Source organism: Columba livia, chromosome 2 (genome assembly GCF_036013475.1).
Source record: "Columba livia isolate bColLiv1 breed racing homer chromosome 2, bColLiv1.pat.W.v2, whole genome shotgun sequence".
NCBI classification, from domain to species: domain Eukaryota; kingdom Metazoa; phylum Chordata; class Aves; order Columbiformes; family Columbidae; genus Columba; species Columba livia.
In genome coordinates, this window is record NC_088603.1 from 34,183,437 (window position 1) to 34,206,110 (window position 22,674).

Consider the following 22,674-nt stretch of genomic DNA (forward strand, 5'->3'; position numbering starts at 1 on the left):
CCTGTTCTACCTTTGTTATGCTGGACTTCTTCAGATAATTCCCAGTCATGTCCTATGCCTTTCTGCTTGCTCTTACAATCACACCATTATCTACTTGGACTTGGAAAGTGGCCTCCAACCAACAATGCGCCCTGAAGCTGGAACATGTAGCTGTAGCCTCAAGCCAATCTGTAGCTTCGAGCCAAGGTCAATGCTGGCAACTGTCATCTGCCACAGCAGTTTTTCTCCCTGTGAGTGTGACAGGGCACCCAACACTCAGCAGCCCTTCTGGTGCTGCACCATGACCAGAGGTGCTGGCCTTGTATGAAGCCCAACATCACTAGCATATAAAGCAGTTTGCAGGTTTTTTTTGCTGCTTTAAAGTATTCCAAACTGGATTCAGCGAGTACATTCAGTTTTGAAGCATAGCCAGGGACTCAGCCTAACAGCAAACATTCGAGCATCTAGAGTTTTTAAAACCAAAATCAATAGAAAGTCAACTTGACTGCACACAGTCTTTCTGAATGAAAGGGGGAGACACCATTATGACACCAGCTGGCCTTGTTTTGATGAAAGTTTTTCCAAGCTGCTTGATGACAGGCACACGTGACAAGCCCACGCAGGAATCAGGCTCACGCAGCCTCAGTAAGAGTTTAATTGGTCATGAAGCAACACGAGCCTTCGCCTAGTGTTACAGAGAACTCCCACAAGCATTTGTAAAAAGCCTGTATAACTTACCAGGGAGGCACTTGATCTGAGGTTTGATCCTCACCATTCTTTGTCATTTCTAGGTCTGAATCATCCCTGTTTATACTTGCTGGTAAATTCCCCTCCAGCAAAGCACAGCTCTGTGCTTTCAAGCCATCTGTCACAGCTGGCGGTACCTCTCTCAAGGGGCACTTCACCACTTACGTTAAATAGGAGAGTTCTGCCACTGCCACTTCTCCCTGCTAAGTAGTTCTCCTGCCTAACTCATTTATCTGCAGAGGCAGCTCAGCATTCAGTAGGGTCAACGGCAGGACTTTTCCTTTCCTTTTTTTATTTGTTTGTTTTTGTAGTTGCAGTGCCATTTATCTCATGCATAATTACTGCAGCTTACAAAGAGGCTGTTTGCCATCAGTAACCGTTTTTTCTTTATACCCTTACGTGGAGCAGTAGCAGTCACTCTGAAGCAGCTCTTACTGACACTAGGGGTAGGAAAGGACTTGCACTGGTGACAACAACAGCAGGAGACCAAGACAAAAAGCCAAGCTGCTGAAGTTTTAGAAGCCCTGACAACTTTCTGCAAGAAAACCTGTTCCAAAGGCCACACAATCTGTAACTCACCTCCTTGCACAAACCATTGTTTAAGACTCATCTATTCAAGGCAGGCCACCCCGGTGACTGTCCTTCGGTATGGTTTAGTTAATCTGGTTCTGCTTAAAAACACCATGTCTTGCTCATGCTCTTCTCTAAACTTACATCGCTAAATCTACATTTTCATGCTAAAAAGGGTAAAGTAAGTTTCGTTTCCTAAACAAATCTCATTCTAAACTAAGCTGATTCACTATTTCTTAGCATCCCCAAGACTGTTCTGACTCCTTACTATGGAGAGTGGAGCTGAAACCTTCTAGAGGGGAACCAGTAGCAACAAGACCATACAGATCACTAAAACCAACCCACAAACAGTCCTACTTATACATGAACCCAGCAGTATCTGCTTTTCCCTGTGAAGTAACAACTTAAACAGGCAAATATCCAGATGCAATCAATCAAAGCCATCAGAGAACACAAAGAGCTTCCCTCTCATCTGCTGACTTTATGTGACCTGCTGAATGGTTCTTCTCTCTCCTGACCCCAAAATTAGGTTCTTCCTAGGTTTTAAATGCATGAATTTAACTCTGGGATTGATTGTTTGGTTGGCTAGGTTTGTTTGGTTTTTTTTCCTCAGTGAGGATGTAAGGACAAGAGCTGCCTCTGTCCTGAGGAAGTGGGACCTGGAAAGAGTCAGGAGCACGCTTCACAGAAAAGGAAGCTTCCCAAGGCTTTCAAGATGATGCCCCCTTCCCTCCTTCCATTGTCTGCATGGGATAGGAGGGGGATGGAAAAATGTGCTGAATCCCAGTCAGTTCCCAAAATGCATGGGTTTGCAGAGTATGTGATGATCCTTACAAAGACCATGATGCCTTTACAGATAAGTGGCAGTACAGACCTCTTGGGGGGACACATATTGGAAACACCCTTGAATAAGTGTCCGTTGCAATGGGCAATCAAAATTAAAAGAAGGTGCGCAGACTGTATCCTTGCCATTCCTTGACCTCTGAAAGCATCTGAAACTCAAGTTCACCTTTATTAGGCTCTCTGGACCTTTAGAAGGGTCTTATGAAATCCACTGACCATCTTCTAGACAAAAAAGAAAGTAGAGGAGAACACTTCTGTTCTTGTTTCAAAAATTGTTCTCTTGTCCCACCTTTGCAAGCCTCCTTAATTCTCCAGATCTTAAATTAACTGCACTTCCTTATTCTTTTAAGTCTTCTACAACTACAGGTATTTAATGGTATTACTGTAGCACGTAGGGTGTCACCACAGAACTCTCCACTGTGAATGGTGGTCATTGTAGGTATAGAGGTAGACAACACATAGAGCCAGAGGAAGACTTACCTTCTCTGGGTTTTGCTGTGTAACTCAGCTGCCACCCCCATAGCAGAAGTGAGCAGGACTCCAGGGCAGACGCTCTGTGGGGCATGAAAGCCCACTGGGATGTGAAACACGGTGAAAATCTGAGGTTTGTTTTTCAGACTGAGAGGTTTTTTTCCCACCAAGAAGAGACAAGCTGCAGAAAAAGAGGCAGGTGCCCTCATGCACGTCTGTCACACTCTGTGCAGGAGGCTGTGCTGGCCCCAGAGCAAATGGCCCCCACCTGCTGCCTCTTACCTTCCACAGCTTCTGCAGGAACAACTCATCACAGGCCTCTCCAACCACTGCAGTTAAAAATCATGCAATCCATTAAGCAGTTTAAATTGCAGGTCTTTGCCAATAAAGCTCTTTTTGAGAGGAATGAAGGAGCCCTTGTGTGAATAGATAAGCCAGGATGGTCTGAAGGGACAACATCTGGAGTGCAGCAGCCTCTTCTTGTGGCTTTTCTAGCACAGCTGGAGCAGTAGGGTAGGTATCCTCAGCTCTACACCTTCCCATTTGCAAATCATAAAGGTATTGTCACTCTAGCTTCTTGTGACAACCTCCCAGCAAGGCTGATGGACAGAAGGATAGGCTTCCAGTGTAAAGTTAGCTGTTTGCATGCAGTCATATGTGGCTTGAAGTAATCCAGCTGACTAACTGCAACAGGCTAGGAAAGACTCCCCAGGTGTCCTTCTGAGCTACACAGTGGGGAGCCATGATCTTCCAATGAAGGGACAGTGATGAACAGCTGGGAACATAAAGCCTTCAGCTTGCGCAGCTGTATCTGGAAAGGGATGTCTGGCTGTAGAGTATCTTTTAAACATCATTATAGAGCTGTGTCAACAATTTGGGCTTGTGCTAGTTTAATTATTCTACAGGGTGTTTCAAGAACTGAAATCACTGTATCTCTGCAACCCCAAACTGCCCATAAATGAAACTCTTAGCACTTAAAAGGGTGGGACAAAGAGTCTCAAATGATTACTGCTAGATTCTAGATTACTGCTAGATGTAAATTTTTGTATAATTTTAATATGTTGCCATCATGAAATATACTGTTTTGAAATTGGGTCCATATTTTTGAAACACCCCATAGTTAAAATTCTCCCTACTTGTATGTTAATATACTGCCACCAATGCTTTGTAGGTCAGGCTTGAGACTAAGGTGCAGGCATTAAGAGGATTAAGTACTGCCTGTTTGTAAAGCACTTTGAACAGACTCCACACTGTAAGTACCAAGTGTTATACCTGGGTGAAACAGCTAGGTTTGGCTTAATGGGTTCCTACGGTCTGCAAGTGAATAGGGTGGAAGGACAGGACAAGCCTCAGCTGCATTACAGCACACTTGCAGCCCATCGTGGGCTCTGCCTTCCCCACTGCAGAGCAGCAAAGAGGAAACCACACCAGCAGGGGTGCCTGATGACAGGGAAAAGCATTTGCTGTCCTCAGTAAGAGGATGAAGTGCTGATAAGCAAACTCCAGAGGATATCAAGATAGATTTACTCCTCCCCACTCCCACAGGGATTTCTCATGGAGGCTCCAGGCCCCTCTTAGACAGCACCGTAATGATAAGGTACAGCTGAGACCCCATTAATATCATCCCTGCTTCTGATGGACAAGGAGCTCTGAACAGGTTCAGGCTACTGAGGCACCCACGTGGCAAATGTGAGGGTTCATGGAACTGAATGACTGGAAGTAAAACAATTCCATTAGGAAGAATAAGCACATGTGATACGCATGAAGGCACAGAGCCCAGAATTCATCAAGGTAGTTTTTATATTTTTAAAAGCAATATTAAAAAACACTGGAAAATGCAAGATAAGTGTAACAGTTGCTTCTACAAGTTTTAACCTTGTATTGCTTGGCCATTTTGACATATAAATTATTGCTTACTAGCTCTCATAAATACACAACACGATAATATGTACAGAGGCAGACAAGCATGAAATATGAAAAGGAAAGCATTGGCAACATTAATTCTGGTAAATCAGATTATTTCATACATAGCAGGTCTCATAACGGTGGATAACTACTAGCTGTAGTCCCTGAGAAGTTAGGTAAATACCTTGATTTGGGGTTTTCTATTTTATTACTTTTAATGCAAGCTGACAGCATTATGGCACTCAGAGAGAACAAACAGGCAGGTGTTGTTACCTCAGCTCGTTGACTTCATCTCGGTATTTAACAGTGTATAAGATGACAATAAATAGGCTATGTAAATAAATATTACTCTGCTAAAATGTTTAGTATTTACATCTTTGTAATTTACAGCAGCACATATTATTTCTCGTAACACCTGTTGTTTTTTTTTGCCACTGTCACACAAATGCAATTTATTTCTATCCAAGATGGGGCCAGGATCAAAAAGCTTTATCATAGAAATATCTAAATTTGATGCAACAAAATCCCACATCAAAGAGGTATAGAGTGACCCAGCTTTTTCCTTTGTTCTGTCTAATTACTCTTCCTAGTTACTAAAGAAAATCTGCAGAGTATTTAACCCCAGGTGTGACTGTGACAAACTGAAATTACAAGATTCATGGGCTTCATCCTAACATAAATGCACTACTGAATGCTTAAGGAAAAAAAAGTCACACAATATCACCAGTGCCAGACCCTGGCACAGGCCGTATAGTGTCCGCTTTCCCTTTCATGGGGTTTACTTCTAGTTCTGCTCCCAGTCACCTCACCTTCAACTGCTTGCTGGTCTGCAGCCCAGCTCTGCAATGCCTCACCCGTTGAAAAAAAGACTCTGAAGAGCCTTTTCTTACTTAGACATACTAGCTACAGATTTAGACTCATTGCCTCACCTTTATGGTAACAGTTATAAGGTCCATATTTTGAATGTGAAATTGATGCACCCACTTTGGCCCCTCAGACCAGAAATTTACGTCCAAGTTACACAGGCCACTATGAAAAGTAGTTTGTAAAGTTTTAAACAGCAGTCTAATTAGCCATAACACAGATAATGACATTAATGCTGGGTATGTGCCTTCAAACTGATGTTATGCCAGCTGCAAGAGGTAAGCACTGCCTCGTTTAGTATAAAGTTACAGAGGTGCAGATTGCCAATACCTCAGCTGGCTTGAAACCTTCTGGTATGAGTTAACCCATCCATTGACTTCAACCATTTTGAGCTGGCAGAGTGAGGAGCTTTCAAGGTGGCTTTAGCATACTTTCAAATCAAAGCCTGAGCACAGTCATCTTTCCACTTCTGATTTTCCCCCCCCACCCCTTACTTTTTTCCCCTTCTTTCATTTCCTTGTTTTTTATTCTTCTCTGGCACCACTGCTGCTTCACCAGCAGTAACTATCAAAACTATCACAGAGCCACATGCAGTGAGCTGAGAAACAGCCCCACTCTCTCACCCTAATGCTCCCTCTCCCACAGATTTCAACAGAACAAGTTGTGGACTAGAGTGTTACACCACATGTGCTAAAGCATGCAGGCTGGTCTACAAACAGGCTCCTAAAAATAACACCACAGTAAAAAAGATTTCACAAGAGGGAGCTCGAAACCCAGAAAACCACCCAGGTAATGCGGCCAGGGTGGGGATTCGGGGAGTGCTGTGGCCAGAGGAAGAGCTGCAGTAACACAAGCAAAAAATTGTATCTGGTTTGTGTTCTTACACTGCAAAAAGGAGCCTGCCACAGCTAGTATACTCATCTGAATAGTTTTGGTCTGTTTGCACAAAAGAATTATTTACAATATGTGCAGTCACATCTACAGAAGAACATAGGAAATTTTTACTCCATGGCCAGCAAGAGTTTATTTTTTTTTTCTTTTTACTGGGTAAAAAGAAGATTTTTTTTTTCTAAAAAAAAAAAAAAAAATCATATAGTATTTGATAATAACAAAGTACAAGCAAATACACTTCTGAAACATCTGTTTCCTTTACAATAGATCTATACAATATTTCACAGATGGGAAAACTGAATGCATTCTACAGATTCCGCCCCAGACTGTTTGTTAAAGCTGCTTTTTTTTTTTTTTTTAATCCCATTAAACCAGAGATAACACAATGATGAAGAACATGCTACTTCAGTATTCCCACATCTCAGTAAAGGACTGTTTTCTTGGTAGTCTTCCTCATGTGGAAAACATACAATAGAAATGGGCAAGCAATGAAAAGTATCCTCCCTGCTCTGCAAAGGGACCATGACTGTGAGTCAGTGTACAAACACATGCCAGGCTGCATGGCATGCTGCACATCACCCATGGCATTCACTAGATTATTTCAGGACAACTTCTTAGCACTGAAAACCAGACCAACAGTGATGGTTGTGTTTAGATGCAGGTCAGCTGTAAACAAGATTTTAGAAACTGCTGCCTCAGTACACACTCAGAAGTAGTACTTTTAGCTACATGAGAATTGCTAGGGGAGAGGTGTGAGAGGGACAGGAGCAGTAAAGAGACCCTGATGCTGAGAACCTGGTGTGTTTGCAGGTAATTACACTGGTACCCTGTGAGGTGTACCCTTTTGTTCTTTGAAAACTAGAAGCATCTGCAAATTAGGTGAAGTTTTACCTGCTGAAACAGGAGGTGAGTTAGGAATGCATGTGGATCTAGGCATTGTCTCTGAATAGACACCAAGGAGCCTGTAATCCAAGCAGAAAACAAATCTCCTGCTATAATAATTTGTAACACTTTAGCTGCAGGAGCTGATGCTAAATCTGAGACAATTGAAAAGGAAGAAAATAACACATTTTCAGTGTACAAACAATTGTGTCCATAAATTGCAACAAAAGCAGATTGGCTCCTACAGCAGATTCTTAAAGGGCCATAACAGTATGAACTGTTTACTGCTGACCTCCACATCACGATGTACTCTTGAGTTTCATCTGGTGTGTTTTCTTTTTATATTCCCATTCTTGGTTGTCTGCACTTATCTCAAATGAGATCCTCCAGTGGACTCGGAGGAGCTGCACAGATTGCACAGTATTTTTGGCAACGACACTTTGGCAGCCTTGAATTCGCGAGGTACGTACTGTGGTGAACTGAGAATCAATCCTCTTGCCTCATGTTGCTTGCTGAAATGTTTTGCTGCTGTGACACGATGATTTCTTTCATTCTAATACTGGCAGAATCTGCATTGAAAGCTAGACTGGACCAAATAATGTTTCCACAGAAACCAAGCTCCTTGAGCTCAAAGGATGCTGCTCCGCTCCCTCCTGTCCCGGTGACTAGCATGGATGGCACCACGTTTGCCCTGCCGCTCTGTGAGTAACTCCTTTGCTGGCTCTTGCCTGATTTTCCTGCGTATGTTGTGTGAGCTACTGATAAAACTCAGTAAACTGTTCTTATATAGGGAAGCAACATGCTTGGCATAAACATTCACTTAATTCAAAGTGCTGCAGTTACAAGGTTATATGAAGCTGTGTATGCTCACACTCGCGGCTCAATCCTGTGAGAAAGCTCAAACAGAGCTTGCTGGTTGTCGATGACATGCAGGTGATGGACGTATGGCTTCAGCTCATGATGCTCTTTTGAAGGAACTTCATTGCCTGCAAAACAGGAGAAAGGGGATGGATCAGAAAGCCATGCTCTGTCTGCTTCTCTGTCCTGTATGTTACAAAGTCCCTGGTATGCCAAACTGTCAGGTGCTAGACAGTCATAAAAAGACAGCCAGTGATTCAAAGGACTTGTTGTTGAAGTGCAATGCATGAGGTAACAGCTAGATACAGAAAAGAGAAGAAAGAAGCAGGCAATTCTGGGCAGCCAGTATGCACAAATGTGGGACAAGTGGATGGCAAGAACCTGACTCTTCCCAGGTGGAAGATTTACTCTTGCTGGCAGCGCAAACAGCCTGTCCCCTGTGTGGTGGTTCAAGGTTTCCTTTGTGCTGCTCTGGCAGCTCAACGGGACCCTGAGCACGGATGGGTGACCCAGCCTGGAACTTTTAAACAACCTTAACACAAGTACACAAGACAGCAGGCCCCGTATAATTTCCTTCAGAGCAGGTGAAAGGTGACAGCGCAGCAGACGGATACAGAAGCTCTTCAAAGCTGCTCTGACAGGCTCCCACGTTTTGATCTGTTATGCTTTTGATTTCTGATTTAGTAACAAAGCCAAGAGTCATGCTGCCATTTCACGGGAGTTTACGTGGCAAGAGGAATTAGCTGTGGAACAGAGAAACTGAAGGGTGGCTTGAACAGCAGGTGTTTTCTGTTACAAGCTTTACTCCCAACATTGGCTTGTGGGAACTTGCTGCTCATGAAACCCTCCAGCATGGCTGATGACCAGTGGAAGTGGAAAAGCCAAGTCCATGGCCACGAGACCCATCAAGACAGGCAGAGAAAACAACCAGAAATGTTTCCCACGCGTTGGTGACTGCTGACAAGTGAGTGAAGCTTGGAGTGCTCTGTTCTTGTCCATGTCTTCAAGGAATTTTTAATAACATTACCATAAATTAAAAAAAGAAAACCCCTCAAAATTCCCTGAACCAATCAGCTTAACTCAGACACTCCCTCCCTCTCCTTTGTTTCATGATCATCCTTTTCTCCACGCTCTCCAGCTACACCAGACACTTTCCAGGAACCGAGCATCCCTCTTGTTTCTAAAGAGCGCTGCATGGTGCTCTGTAGGTAACGTGGGATGTCAGCGCAGCCAGTTCTGCCTGCGGCTCCTGGGCAGCTGTTTGTGTCTGAGCAGCTATTTAACTTGAGAAATGTGGGAGAGAACAGGACAACATGATAAATTCGTGTCGGGATACAGAGATGACCTTTTCGTTCTGAAGGAATAGGATCCCAGCAGCTGTGCTGAATGTTCTGCAAAACATTTGTGTTTCTCATTAATACCTGAAATGATAAGAGCTTGAACTATGTTATTTTCTCAGGCTGCTTTGCCTGGTTTTGGAAATGCTACTATTCGTTTTCACGATTTAAGATATAAAAGTATTATTTCCATTAAAAAGGCATTTCAGTCTTGCTTGGAACCTAACCAGTTTCTAATCCGGAAAGACTTTGGCCTGCAAGTTTAATACACATGGTACAGTTCATAAACAGTAATAATATTTCTTGTTTAGTTTTGTTTCAATTCTTTCGTACAGTGAGAGGACCGCTGCTTTTAGGCCAATCTGAGAACTGATGCAGTAGAAAGATTCACATTCCTGGGAGCAAAATAAGCCCACTAGAAGAGGAAACTGTCCATAAAGTCTCAATAAATATTCAGTGAATTCATTTCATGCCTAAACGAATTTAAGAAAAAAAAATGCCTACAGGGATGTCTGTATAAGCTGCTTTTTAAATGTCAGCTCCACCATAAATCAAGTCTTTGGTAAAATAAAATAACAATCATGTACTTCAAACTACTAGATTATATGATAAATCTCAGGTATTAACCTTGGATTTATGCTGCAACACTTACAAAACCACTTGGAAAAAAAGGCAAATAACAAGATGAAAGATTTGCAGAGAAGCTGCAAAATAAATTCACATCATTAAAAGGAACCGATGCTGTATTTATAATGCCAAACAAGAGACATTCTAACTTACAGAGGCCTTGTTTGGATTAATCAATATTTCCTTCAGCATCTGGTTTAACAGAACAAAAACAAAAGGCACGTCCTTCTCCCTTTACCAGTCTCCCTCTCTTTAATATCTATATATATATTTAAATATATAAATATAAAAATATAAAATAACACAAGAACAATAATACTGAGCAGCTTTTGTTTTTTGAAAAAAGACTGTACATACACATGCTAATTCTATAGAACAAATGTTCAGCAAAGCTCTTAAAAGTACTTATCATTCTCCATGGTTTTAATACACAAAATAATAATAATGATGAAAATTCATCTGGGAAAAAAACAAAGATTCAAACTCTTTTCCCCAGGGCTGCAGCATGGTTCTGAACTTCTCTTTGAAAAAGAGGCTCTAGTGGCCTCAATAAATGACATGTTTAGTGGGTTTGGCTTAAAAACTAACCACTTCCTAAAATAGTGTTGAGTTTATCCCCCTTCCTGTGTTTAACCTCTGCAAAGAATGAGAAATGCTGAGAAGGATTAAAACAAGGTTTCTCTTCTGTGAACAGCAAAACAAAGTGAGCTGGGGTCTTCTGGCATGGGGTCCCTTAGGGTTGGATTCTAAGGTGCAGCTGAGGCACTTGGGACCATTCCCATCGGCATCAATCCTCCAGCATCTAAAGCAGGCAGAGCTCTATTTGCAGGCTTCCCCTAACAGAGGTATGAACACAACCCCCTCGTTTCTACCTAGTCAACTACTTCAAACTACTTTCACCAAACCCACAGGATCTAAGTGTCGTCAAGACTTCTACTATTTTGTGAAATGTCCTTAAGAACCCAAACTAAGCAAACAATTGCTCTTAGTGAAAAGCCATGGTGATAAATACCATCTTTTAGCTACTGGAAGCCAAGAGAGCTGTGAATCCATTACCAAAACACATAGACTAGCAGGAGACTGGGCCAACTTGGTTATAGCGGGGAAAGTGAGAAGAGTGTACATCAGAGGCTTCCATTATTAAGTGCAGCTGGCACAGATCTTACACACTATTTTGATGAGATGATAATCTTCGCAGGAAAATAATTTCTAAAAAATTTAGAAGCTGTTTCTACAAACATTCTGTAACGTAAGACTTCATCCAAATGTGGTTTCTGTTATACTGAGCTTCCAACAACGATGTCCCCTCTTGCCAGTTGGTTAAATAATTGTCAATCGTGTTTTGCTGCTGTAGTAAACATAAGCAAGTGTAAAGAAAGCAGGGGAAAACCAGACAAACAAAACTCAAGCTAACAAAAACAACAAAACCCCAAACAAACAAACAAAAAACAAACACACAAAAAACACCCCCCCAAAAAAAAACAAACAAACAAACCCAAAACAAAACAAGAAACAAAACAAACAAGGAAAAAAAAACACAACAAAAACCAACAAAAACCCCAAACCAAAACAAAAAACCCTTGAGACTGTACAAAAGCAAAATTAGTAGCAAATTTTGGCTGCTCACCAAACTGGTTATTTCTGCAATGTCTCAATGACCGAACAGTATCTGCAATCATGTGCTGCAAAGAAAAGATATAAAACATCACTGCAAAAATCTCAGATGGATTCTGTCATTAAATAAGCATGAAAAATTCTCCTTGCCCTACACTGTACAGCAAAAAGCAACTGTAGTAAGGTAGAAAATGAAGACAGCAGGAGAGAAACTTTGTTCTTTGTTCTAGTGATAACAGATGATAAAACATGGTTAGTCTAGAAGGTCATTACTGATATCACAGAGATGAAATGAGAACAACTCCCTAAGAGCCTATGGAAAGTGGGAATGAAAAACAGCCAAACAATTGCTTATTTTCATTCCCGTGACTTTTATTAAACTGCAAGCCTGCAGCAGGGAAGTCCTGTGGACTGGGTGGGTGATCCTGGGTTTGACCTCCAGCTTTAGTGCGTTATCCAGGGCATTTGATAGTCTGCACCCTCTACTTTTGTCTCTCCACGTGTCTGCACTCTCTCCTTCCGTCTCCACGTGTTGTAGGTATGCTATTTTAAGAAAAGATAGTGCTAACAGGGATACTGGTCATTTGCTTAGACTAAGCAGAAGAAACAAAAGGTTTAAGTTTGGTTTCTCAGTCAGACTTGGGTCTTCAACTTAACAAAAACTGGAATTGTTCACTATAACTCAATGGAGAGTATGCATTTTCACCCATAAAGTTCTTGAGGCATTAATTTTCTTTTCTTTATTTGACTGCTTCTGTGACAACTCTTCACCCAATCTAGTAACTAATTAAAGCAAATTGCAGTTAACAGGAATGGTATAATAGCTCATGTAAACAGCTGATGCTCTTCTCACATCTCCCTCAAAAATAAACAGAGGTGGAAAGGATTAACTGTCTTGAGCAAAGTATGCTTAAGACCAGAATGACGCAGAACAGCTCATCCCTCAACACCCTGGGCGTGGCTTACAAGACTTTTCCACAGAAAAGCTTATCACAAGAGCAAATTTAATGGGAACTTCATATTCCTTTCATCAGTGAATCAAAATAATTTTTCTTGTTACCTGCTGTGCTTCATTTGCCATGAAATCATGCAATCTCTCGTGCTGATATTCTTACACTAATTATAATGCAGTTCTAATGAGACAATCTAGATTTCATGACCAATAGTGTGAGTACTGGGAGAGCTACAACTTCTACCATTGCTGCTGCTGTGATGTTTTCCAGATGATACCCTTTGCATTCGGCTTTCAGAAGTAAGAGAGACCCCACTATCACACAAACTGTCATTCTTTGCTGTTTCTTCTTTGTAGTCTGTCAGAGTAGCAATCCATCCCAAGACTGGCTCCTAGGAATCTCTTTATGTAACACTCTCTTAAAGCAGAATCCCAAATCTCCTGGCTTTAATAGTCTAATTAGGCTAATTTCTCTCTGTTAATTTTCAACTCTCTGGGATGCAATTCTAATACAGAAGATCAGCCAATTGATCTGCAAAGCAAGTGCTATTTCCTGACTGCTTAAACAGGTGCTTTCATACAGTTAGGGTGATGAGTAACACATGTTTCTCATGGCCTTTAAACCCACAGGGTCATTAGCACTCCTTTAACTGAGGATAGTGAAAAACTCAGGATTGGGAGTTACTCAGATATTTGGGGGATGGAGGTTGAGAATCTTCAGCTGGGTGTTCACACTCCTTACAGTCAAAGGCACTAGGTAAGAAAGTGTTGTCTAAAATAGTAATGACCATTGACCTATTTAGAGTTTGCTGGAGCATGGCTAAGACATTGATAGGATATGGGTGACAGCTGACTAGAGGAAAAAAAAAAAAACTTGAAGAAGCCACATTTTAGTGAAGCAGCTCAGTAAATATCATGGAAATACCCTGAGATGCATAAGACCATGTTTTCATTTATTCCTTCAGATTTAGTTGAGGAAGTGGGTATGGTACTAAGTATCAACCTAACATTATTCTAGAGTTTACCCAGCATGGAGCTAGATGAATCACTGCAATCCCTTCACCTTTTGCTAACACCAGGTAGCATTCCTGAACTAAAAAAAATATCATTTTATTCTCTTTGCAAATTCCCTTCTTTATATTTTGAGTTAACTCTGTCTTCACTGCAATCATGTCATGTCAAACCAAGTTCAGTTACAGTAGGATTCTTGAGGCCATGATGGTCTAAGAATAAAAAAGAAGCCAGGATTGTAGCAAGAGAGAATATTTTTAATTAAACCAACTGACAGTTGGAAAATCAATGGTTTAGACTGACAAGTCCTCCTCTGGGTGAGACATTTAATGCAGAAATGAAAGATTTCAAAATACTGATCCAAATGGAGACATGAGAGACTATCTTTGCTTTGAAATTCATAAGTAGAAATTCTATGCATTTATGACAGTAAATTCCTTCCCAAAAGCAATAATCTGCTATGGTAGAATAATTTTTCTTTTTCTGCTACAGCAAATTTGCAGGTGAGGTTCAGTGGCTTGATCCAAATCAAGCAGGAGTCAATGTCAATCCTAATTTTTCTCAGCAGAGACTAAAAAGTGCTCAGCAGAGTACAGAACACCAAGGAAGACATTCTTTCTTTAGACAAAGCCTTTATAATTAAAAAAGAAACACAAACTGATGTATACATGATCGTGTGTGATGCATCTTGTTAGTAAGTTCATGTTTGTTGAGCAAATACCTTAGCATCCAAACGAATCAGTGTGATATGTGTGGTGCCTGAGTTTCCACTCATATTTAAATCTCTCCTAAGCCCCCACTTCCTAAGCTTGCGCTACTGTCTGCATTCATACATACACAGGGCTCCATGAGACAGCACATTCCTGAGGGCGCGATCTGACTAATAATTTGGAGAAGTGTCAGTTTGAACAATTCTCACCCTACCACCATCACATCAGACTCTTCCCCCCCCCCCACACCCCACGCCATTTAAAATGCCCATTATCCATTTGCATGGAAAAGGTGAAATCCTGCCTCACTGAAGTCAATTAGCAAAGCTCCCACTGCCTCTGGAGACACAATGGTGATGGAAGGACAGGAAATCTTACCCAGCAAGCCCAGCATACACTAAGCATATACACAGTTCAACAACAAAAGAACAAATTAACAATGTCTGGCTAAAATTGGAACAAGAATCAGATCCTGCATGTTCACTAGGTAAATATATGGGCCAGTGCAGGGATTTTAGTTACAATTATTGCGCATCAAGGGCTAGTTTAATTTACATGTTAATTGGACGTACTTCCAAGAGGCAATGAAGAAGAACATGCTAATGAGTTTTATGCAAACACCGAAAGGTCAAACAGTTAATGGACTTGGGACAAGAAAACCTTTCCATAAGTGCAAATCAGTGTTCCTGTAAAGTCTGCAACAAGAAAAGGTACAGAAATCAAAAAGAAAACACAAAAAGAGGAGCTCAGGTTCAAAACTCAAAGCCTACATCTGCTTGCAAGTTGAAAGACAACATTATGATACATTATGACAGGATGTGAAAATAAGTTTAACATCTGATTCATTAATAACTCTGTGGTTGCATGTTCATTCTCAAACAAGTGTAAACACATAGAGAAAATAGTTGGAAACAATTCACCAGGCATAACTATCTGGACCAATGGTCTCATGGCACATCTAGAGAAACTGGGAAGAACATTTTGGATTTTGGTTTCTTGATCAAATGCTCCAGGCCACCAAAAACAAAAAAAAGTCTCTCCACCCCACCACTGTTCAGATATATAAACTGTGGCTTTCAGTGCTATGAAAATGTTATCAACAAAGAAACAAAATATGCGAATTAGAGAAATCAAACTTCTGTCAGTAATATCATGCCAGAGTGGACATTATATGATGTCTAAAGTATATGTGGCCAAAAATGCAATGTCAGTAAGTGCCCTTCTACATAAAAGTTAGTCTAGTGATATTTACAGTCAGCTTAATTCCTATTTAAGGCATTATTTACTTCTTAAGTTTACCTAGATGAAAAAGTTTACTTTTGTTTAAGATCTGTGGAATGAGCATACCAGTGGCAGGTGACAAATTAGAGAAACCTTTTCTTTAGTGCCTTGAGAAAAAAAAGGAAACGTAACTCTTGAGAAAGCTGAAGCAGGAGATCTTAACTGAGGGGAAATAGTCCACAAGGTGGTGCAAAAGAGGGAAAACTCAGTGGATCATGGCACCAATGTTGGCCACCAGTGGCTTAGCCATTTGGCACAGAACACGGGGAGGAAAAAAATAAAGAAAAGAGCAGAGGAAAGGTCCAGGAGAGATAAACTGTTGGCTGTTTTATCCTGTTTACTACAGTTTTCCACCCTTGTTTACATCTTCCCAATTCAGCCAGAAGAAAACTTTAAGTCTTGCAAGATAAGGAGGGGAAAGGGAAGAAGAGAACATGAATCTCTGAAAAACAGGAAAGACAAAATTAGCTTACCAGCTTTTCAAAATTAACAAGGTTATCCAGAAAAGTTTTATTTCCTTCGTGGATGAATGTTACATCTGGAAAACATAAAGGAAAAAGAATTGTTTTTCATGGCTTTGGTTGTTCTTTAATATAAAGAAAAAAAAAAAAAAAAAGAGGAAAATATCCTATTAAGGACTGAGACAATACCTTAGGACAAGGGAACAAAAGCCTGCTATAATGACGTGCGGAGATTATCAGATAGAAGCACTATGAGCACTATGTACACATCCTAACAAGAGGATTTTCAAGTGGAAACATGGATTTCTCATTAAACCTGGTCTGTGTTACTCCTGGGGTGCATATTTGTCATGCAGAGGATGATAGGGAGCAGGCAGGGGCACCAGAGGGATGGCTCTTGTGGCATGTTCACTCTCCCCACCCTGCATCATCCAGCTGGACACACTGCCCATGGCCATGCCCAAGCTGGGGCTGTCCTGTCCCTGAGCCTGGACTTCCACGGACACAGAGCTACCAGATGCTGGAGTTGGCTCTGACACTTGATGATCCTTGTGAGTCCCTTCCAACTCGGGACATCCAATGGTTAATCTCTTTGTGCGACACAATGACTCTGAAGTCCTCTCCAGAGACACGAGCTACAGCAGTGGCCAGCCAGGGAGGTTAAACACAAACCACCAAACTGAAGTTCAAAGCCTTGAAACAAGCATCATGGCTAGGGAAAAAAAACACTTTTACACAGTGTTGTTGGAGAGAATTTGTGAAGGCAACAAAAAGGTCAGTAAGAGGAAAAGGAAAAGGTCTATATTTGGCTCCAGGAAGGGAGCTGAACAGAGTGTAATGAACTGGAGGTAAGGAACTATCAGGTGAAACAAATGTTGCTAAATTAAGATCACAATTAAAACAGTAGCTGGAGGTCATTTTCTCCATTTTTCTAATGCGTATTAGGAAGCAAAGTGAGACCTGTCTCGGACATGAAGTACTGAGGACATGGACAGATTCCCTGTGGGGACTGAAGCTTTGACTCTGATAGCGCATCCTCCAGGTTGCTAAAAATGACAGCAGAAGCCTCAGCACCATACACCCTATCAGCTCCCTGCTGGCTGTGTGGACACTCAGGAGTACCAGGAGTACACAGCACTATTGTAATGAGATGGCACTCCAATACCATTACTTCTTAAAGGTCACAGCTGTTTCTGCCAGCAGGCAAATGGCACACAGTAAACAAGCAACATCTCCCTCTCAGCAGAGGTGCCAACCTTCAACCCACCCTTCTAACTCCGCATCTCAGCGTTTCTCCTGTGCTCATCTCTAGGAATGCCCGCTTGGTCCCTCTAGTTTTGGGGTATTTTATGGCTGAAAACCTGCAGCTGATGCTGGAGGATGTTTTTGGCAAGCAGGATGCCTGCCTGGCAACACCAGGTCCAGCCAGCACCCCTGAGTAAGTGGGGCAAGCATAGCACAGACTGGGGATGCCTCCAACACCTCTCTGCACCTGGGCAACATCCTAAAAATCAGGGGGGAAGGAGGGAGCAGGATCTTCTGCACATTCTCTGTTGGGCTGCTTTGGAGCACCCAGGGAAAAGGACAGGGAGAGGACATGGCTTCAGGACACAAGGCATTACTTGTCTCTATACTAATGCCATTAAAAACCATTGGTCACATTTAATGAACTTCTACTGGAAGCAGAAATTTTCACACAGTTTTTTAAGCCAATGGCAGCAATGTGTATATCTCTGAGGGTGGAAGGAACAGAAATTTGCTTTGCAGCCAACAGCTAAGAGGCTAGATAAATTCAGTGGAGCAGAAAATTGCATCTGAGCTAGGTTGTAAGGGTACATCACAGTATTTTATCACACATTTAAAAAATCTGCCTGATTTTTCAAAAGCTGTATCTGCGAGTTGGAAGAAAGCTCAGCATTTAAATGTAATTAACTTTAAAAGGACACTCTGAAGTTATTTTTTATCATTAAAGGCTATTAATGATTTTCATTTTTTTCTTTTGTTTCTCCTGTGTCAAAATAGGGTAGTTTGTTGAGTTACTAATGATTTCTACGTTATCAATGCTGATTTTATTGGTCTTGGAAATAATGTTAATACAAACATGCTTGACATGGAATAAAGTCCTTCATACTGTGCAATACTTTGGGAATTACCAACCTTGGCAACATTTCCTTATGGATCACTGCACTGAAGAATATTACCGAATTATTCTGCAAGGTCTCCTTGATGTCTCAAATACATTTTAGAGACATGAATGCTGCTTATGTCCCTGTTCTTATACACCATATCGTAGTGTTGTGCAAGCATCATGCTATGAGTTACTTAAGTTTGCTGGCTTTGTTTCCAGGCAAGACATACTCAAGAAAGAAAAAAATTACTGCTTTTGAAGCCCTGATAATTGTATCTGTCTGAATGAATGCAAATTCCTTTGATGTGTGCAAAGAGGGGAATTGTCTGATGGCTCCTGAACTGTCACCAACTGATCTGGAGAACTATCTTCAAACAGTTTAAACTTGCAGCAGCAGCAGGTTGGAATAAACAGCCTAAAGAGAACACTTTCAGAATACAGGACTAATCAAATGAATTTGCCATGTTCAAAGACAAGGCAATTAATAATTAATGACTCGGAGACAAGAGAATATTTGAAATACCTTTCACTTAATTAGCTGCCCAGCTTACTGCATTAAGTAGTTTTATTTTATTTTTTAATAATAGGATTTTAGTTATCTTTCAGACCTAGGAGAGACTTGACAATTCCCTCCCCTCAGGACAGAGAGATGGGACAGGTTCTGCCTTCAGGATGACACCAGGTAGCTCCACCCCTGCGAGGATGACGAGTACCTCGGCCCAGCAGCATGGCCAAGGCCGCTTGTGCGGGTGCTCCCAGCACAGCCCCATCCAGGGGCTTGCAAGGTCTCACTTCTCCACCAAAGAGGATGTGGCCAAAGTGATGGCAAACTGCTCTATCCATGCCTCATGAGAAGGTACTGAAATTTGAAAACCTGTGTGGAAATTATTAGCTTCCCCCATCTCAGAAGGCAGCTGTTAATTACCCAGACCAAGCGGTATCTTGTAGATACCACTACATCTGCCACACACTTATCATAAGGCCACCTGAAGGAAAAATCACCTTACACTTATTTTAATTAACCACAACAAAGAAGAGCAGCCAAGCTTTAACATTACCTTTCAGAAGTAAGGGCATGAAGGGGATTTTCGGAGATTTCATTTTCTTGAATGCATCTCTGTAAGCTTTGTGATTCAGAGAAGGGTCCTACAAAAACATTTGGGTAATGTAGAGAAAAATCAATAAGCTATAAAAAGAGCAATTCTAAATCCATTACGGACTTATGATCTGAACATGATTTAGGTATAAAAGGTTTCTTCAGGAAACGAGGTAGATAAAGGTTTTCTAAACTAGGTGACTTACTGTTACTAAACTCAATAGGAAACATAAACAGTGAAAGGAACAAAAGCAATTACGTTCCTCTAGATGAAGCAATGCTAAAACGGGAGTACACTGCAGAATAGATTCACTGGGACTGCTCTGTAATTTTTCCACAAATTTATGTGAGCAAAGACTCTTTGGCTTACTATCTACCACAAAATGTATGCCAGAATGTATTGCTGATTACTTTTTTCTTAAAAACAAACAAACAAACAAACCAGCCACACAGCAAACAACAACAAAAAAATCCAAACAAAAACTGCTTTCAGATCAATGGAGTATGTTGGACATTTTCAAAGAAAATAAGTGAGTATGTTTCAGTGGTGTTATGTAAGTAATCCAAAAATTCACCTCAATTTCCCACATAAATGAATGTTTTTGTACATCTGCTCACACACAATCTTGAAAACACAGTAATTGATAAAGGATTCTAAGTACAGAAGCGTGACAACTGTTAGCGGCTGGATCTCATGTTCCCCGCGCCAGGCAGTGATGTCACTATGTACCCACTGCTATGACACTTGTTTATTCAGCTTTGATAATGGTGACAAAGACCTTTAAGCCCCGGATTTTGATTTTTTTTTTTTTTCTTAAACTTTAGCTTTCCATCTTTTTCCTGATCCGCAGTATGTTGCTTTGGATAAAAGCTGATTAACCACCAGAGCAAAAGAACAGCTTCCAAATTGATGCTGGGGAACTGACACTACATTTGCCTCTCCCTGCCCTTCCTCCAGCTGTCAGAAATACAGCCTTTTTCCTTTTTGTGTTTGGAGACCACCTCTGAGCTCTGGTGAGCTGCCTGGCCTTTGGCAAATCACAGATGTGACATGACAAGTTCCAGCTCCAGACAATGACAGGCAGCCTCCAAATCAATGGGAAAGAAGGAAGGCAGGTAAAGACAAGCAAAGCCATTCTGCTGTCAACACCCTACTTACCGTCAAACTTTCAAGTTCAGTGAAAAGTTTCTTGAACTTCCCAGGAATTTTCTGAAGTGAGGAAAACAGAGAAGAAAAAAAAAAAGTAAAGTTGATTAAAAAAAAAAAAAGGCAAACAAAACACTACAGACATAGGCAGAAAAATGCTGAGGCATTTTTTTCCATGAGACTTTTGTGGGTGAAGTGCCTGCTCTAAGCCCCCACAGGCCACTTTCTCAGAGACTTAACCTCTACTCCTCAGCTCTAGATTCCCTAATTACAGCCCATGTTCGGGGAGATGCCAGAGAGGCACCAGACCCTGCAGCCTCACCTCAAGGGCCTGCAACCCCCTTTTATGGAAACTGCTTCTTAGCAGCTGTTTTTATTTTCTTTCCTAGCTTCTGTGTCTGTTGCATTTACCTTAATATCACAATCAAGTCAGAAGTAGTAATACAGTCTGAGAATTCAGACATTGTGATCACATCCAGGTTAAATCACTTGCTGTAATCAATTTTCCCCTAAAACACAAGTTCTAGAAATTAACAGGAGTACCACTGTGTGCTGTTTGATACACTGCCCCCAGGGCTGACCAGTGTTACTACTGGCACATGCTGGTGCCAAAGGACAAGAACTCTCCTTAAAAAACTATTACACTGTCTCTGGTATCTCATCCTACTCCCACAGGAGGCACACAAAACCCCTTCTGAGGGAGCCCAGGCACAAACTACCGTCTTGCTCCACATAATATCACCTGCTCTGCTCCACAAGCATCTGCTTTTTGGATTCACCTCATTATACTCAAAGCAATCACTCTTCAGTTTGAATTTTGCTGCTGCATTCTTCAGACTTAAAGAATGGTGCATAGGCCTTAAAGCATGTCTACTTTTTCCAATCATACTAGTTAGTCTAGTAGAAGATACCGCCTCCTAGTACAGATCTTGCCTTGCCTTTGTCCTTAGACCCTGACAGCCACAATGACACTACCAAGAGAAAAGAGATTTAGAACAACTGATAAGTGGATGTGCTGTATGATTAAAATGCTAAAATAACTGAACATGGAATCACAATTGCAAATTTTTAATATCTTCAATCAGGGGAAGTTAGGCTCATTAAAATACTGCATGCTGTAAAAGTAAAAGAATATGCTTGGGAACATGCTACTTATTTAAGAATTCAAGTGCAGAGCCAATATCATTCAGTGTCTTAATTGTTGCTTAAATTTACATGGCTTCATCTACATGTGTAAGTAATTATAATTAATTTATAAACATTGCTCTACTTTCTAGAAGTCACATTACTAATGCAAATAACCTTCTGCTTTTGAAATTTCCAGTGCAGTTTTACAAATAAATAAATAAAAGCATGTGACTTGATAAATGTTTTACACACAGAAATGTGACATATTTACATTGATACATATGCAGATGCACTCCTTGTTCTGGCAAGCAATATATTTTGCTTCTCCTGAGAGAAGCCCCCTAGCAGTGCATGAGCTCCAGAGGTCTCAGCACAGAGATGAGTTCTGCATCGTTTCTGTGCAGGACAGATCTACAACACTGCCACCAGGTGCCTTTGATACAGTATTTAGTCCCTTCCACTCTGCTACCAAAACCCAGAGAAATGGGAGGAAGGCAACCCAATAAGAACAGGTGAAGGCAAATGTTCCCTAGTGGGCAAGGTAATTTAAAAGTAGCAGATACAAAGAGTTTTTGTATCATCATCATCCTCAGGTATGTATTCTTTAAAATTTTTGCTTTACCTGTTATTTAGATAGCTCCTCTAAGCCCCTATGATCTCCTCCCCACAGAAGCAGTCACTGCCCCTGTTTCTCTGCATACAAAAGCCATGGACATGGGCAGTGATGTTTCCATATGAGTGATTTCAGCTAAGGGGAAGACTTTGCCCCAGACATTGTTAGGTAGTTTTGCAAGTCTCCGATTTGGTTTCAGCTGTAAATGCTCAAAAGCACCTCCAAGGCAAGAGATCACAGCCAGAATTCTCTGCCACTTTGTATTACAGGTGGACATTTTTTGAGTGCTGCCTGCTTCTGGTGTTAGGGGCATGAAGTTTCACCACACTAGATTGCTCCTTCCTCAATTTTTGGTTCATCAACAGATATATTAATAGTAAGTTTGCAGATAATACCATATGATAATTTACTTGCATAGAACAGATAACCCACAACACAGGTGCCAGTGGGACTCTCTCTAAACATCCCATGCTCTGTCTAGCAACCAGTCGCTCCTTTAGCAGATAATCTTTGTTCTCCAGTATGCTCCTTATTCATGGCCCATTTCCTAACTTTTTTG

General features: G+C 41.2%; 1 protein-coding gene across 4 annotated transcripts in view; it reads right to left on the reverse strand.

Moving 5' to 3' along the window:
- Positions 1-4,392: 4,392 nt before the first annotated feature.
- Positions 4,393-22,674, reverse strand: part of RAPGEF5 (Rap guanine nucleotide exchange factor 5) — a 162,622-nt gene continuing 144,340 nt past the window's right edge. For all 4 annotated transcript variants that reach the window (XM_065051278.1, XM_065051280.1, XM_065051279.1 and 1 more), the window contains 5 exons: positions 20,387-20,437; positions 19,190-19,277; positions 16,016-16,080; positions 11,602-11,656; positions 4,393-8,138 (listed from right to left, as the gene is read on the reverse strand). In XM_065051278.1, coding sequence (XP_064907350.1) covers positions 8,020-8,138; positions 11,602-11,656; positions 16,016-16,080; positions 19,190-19,277; positions 20,387-20,437 — 378 coding nt within the window. In that variant the 3' untranslated portion in view covers positions 4,393-8,019. The remainder of the gene's footprint in view (positions 8,139-11,601; positions 11,657-16,015; positions 16,081-19,189; positions 19,278-20,386; positions 20,438-22,674) is intronic.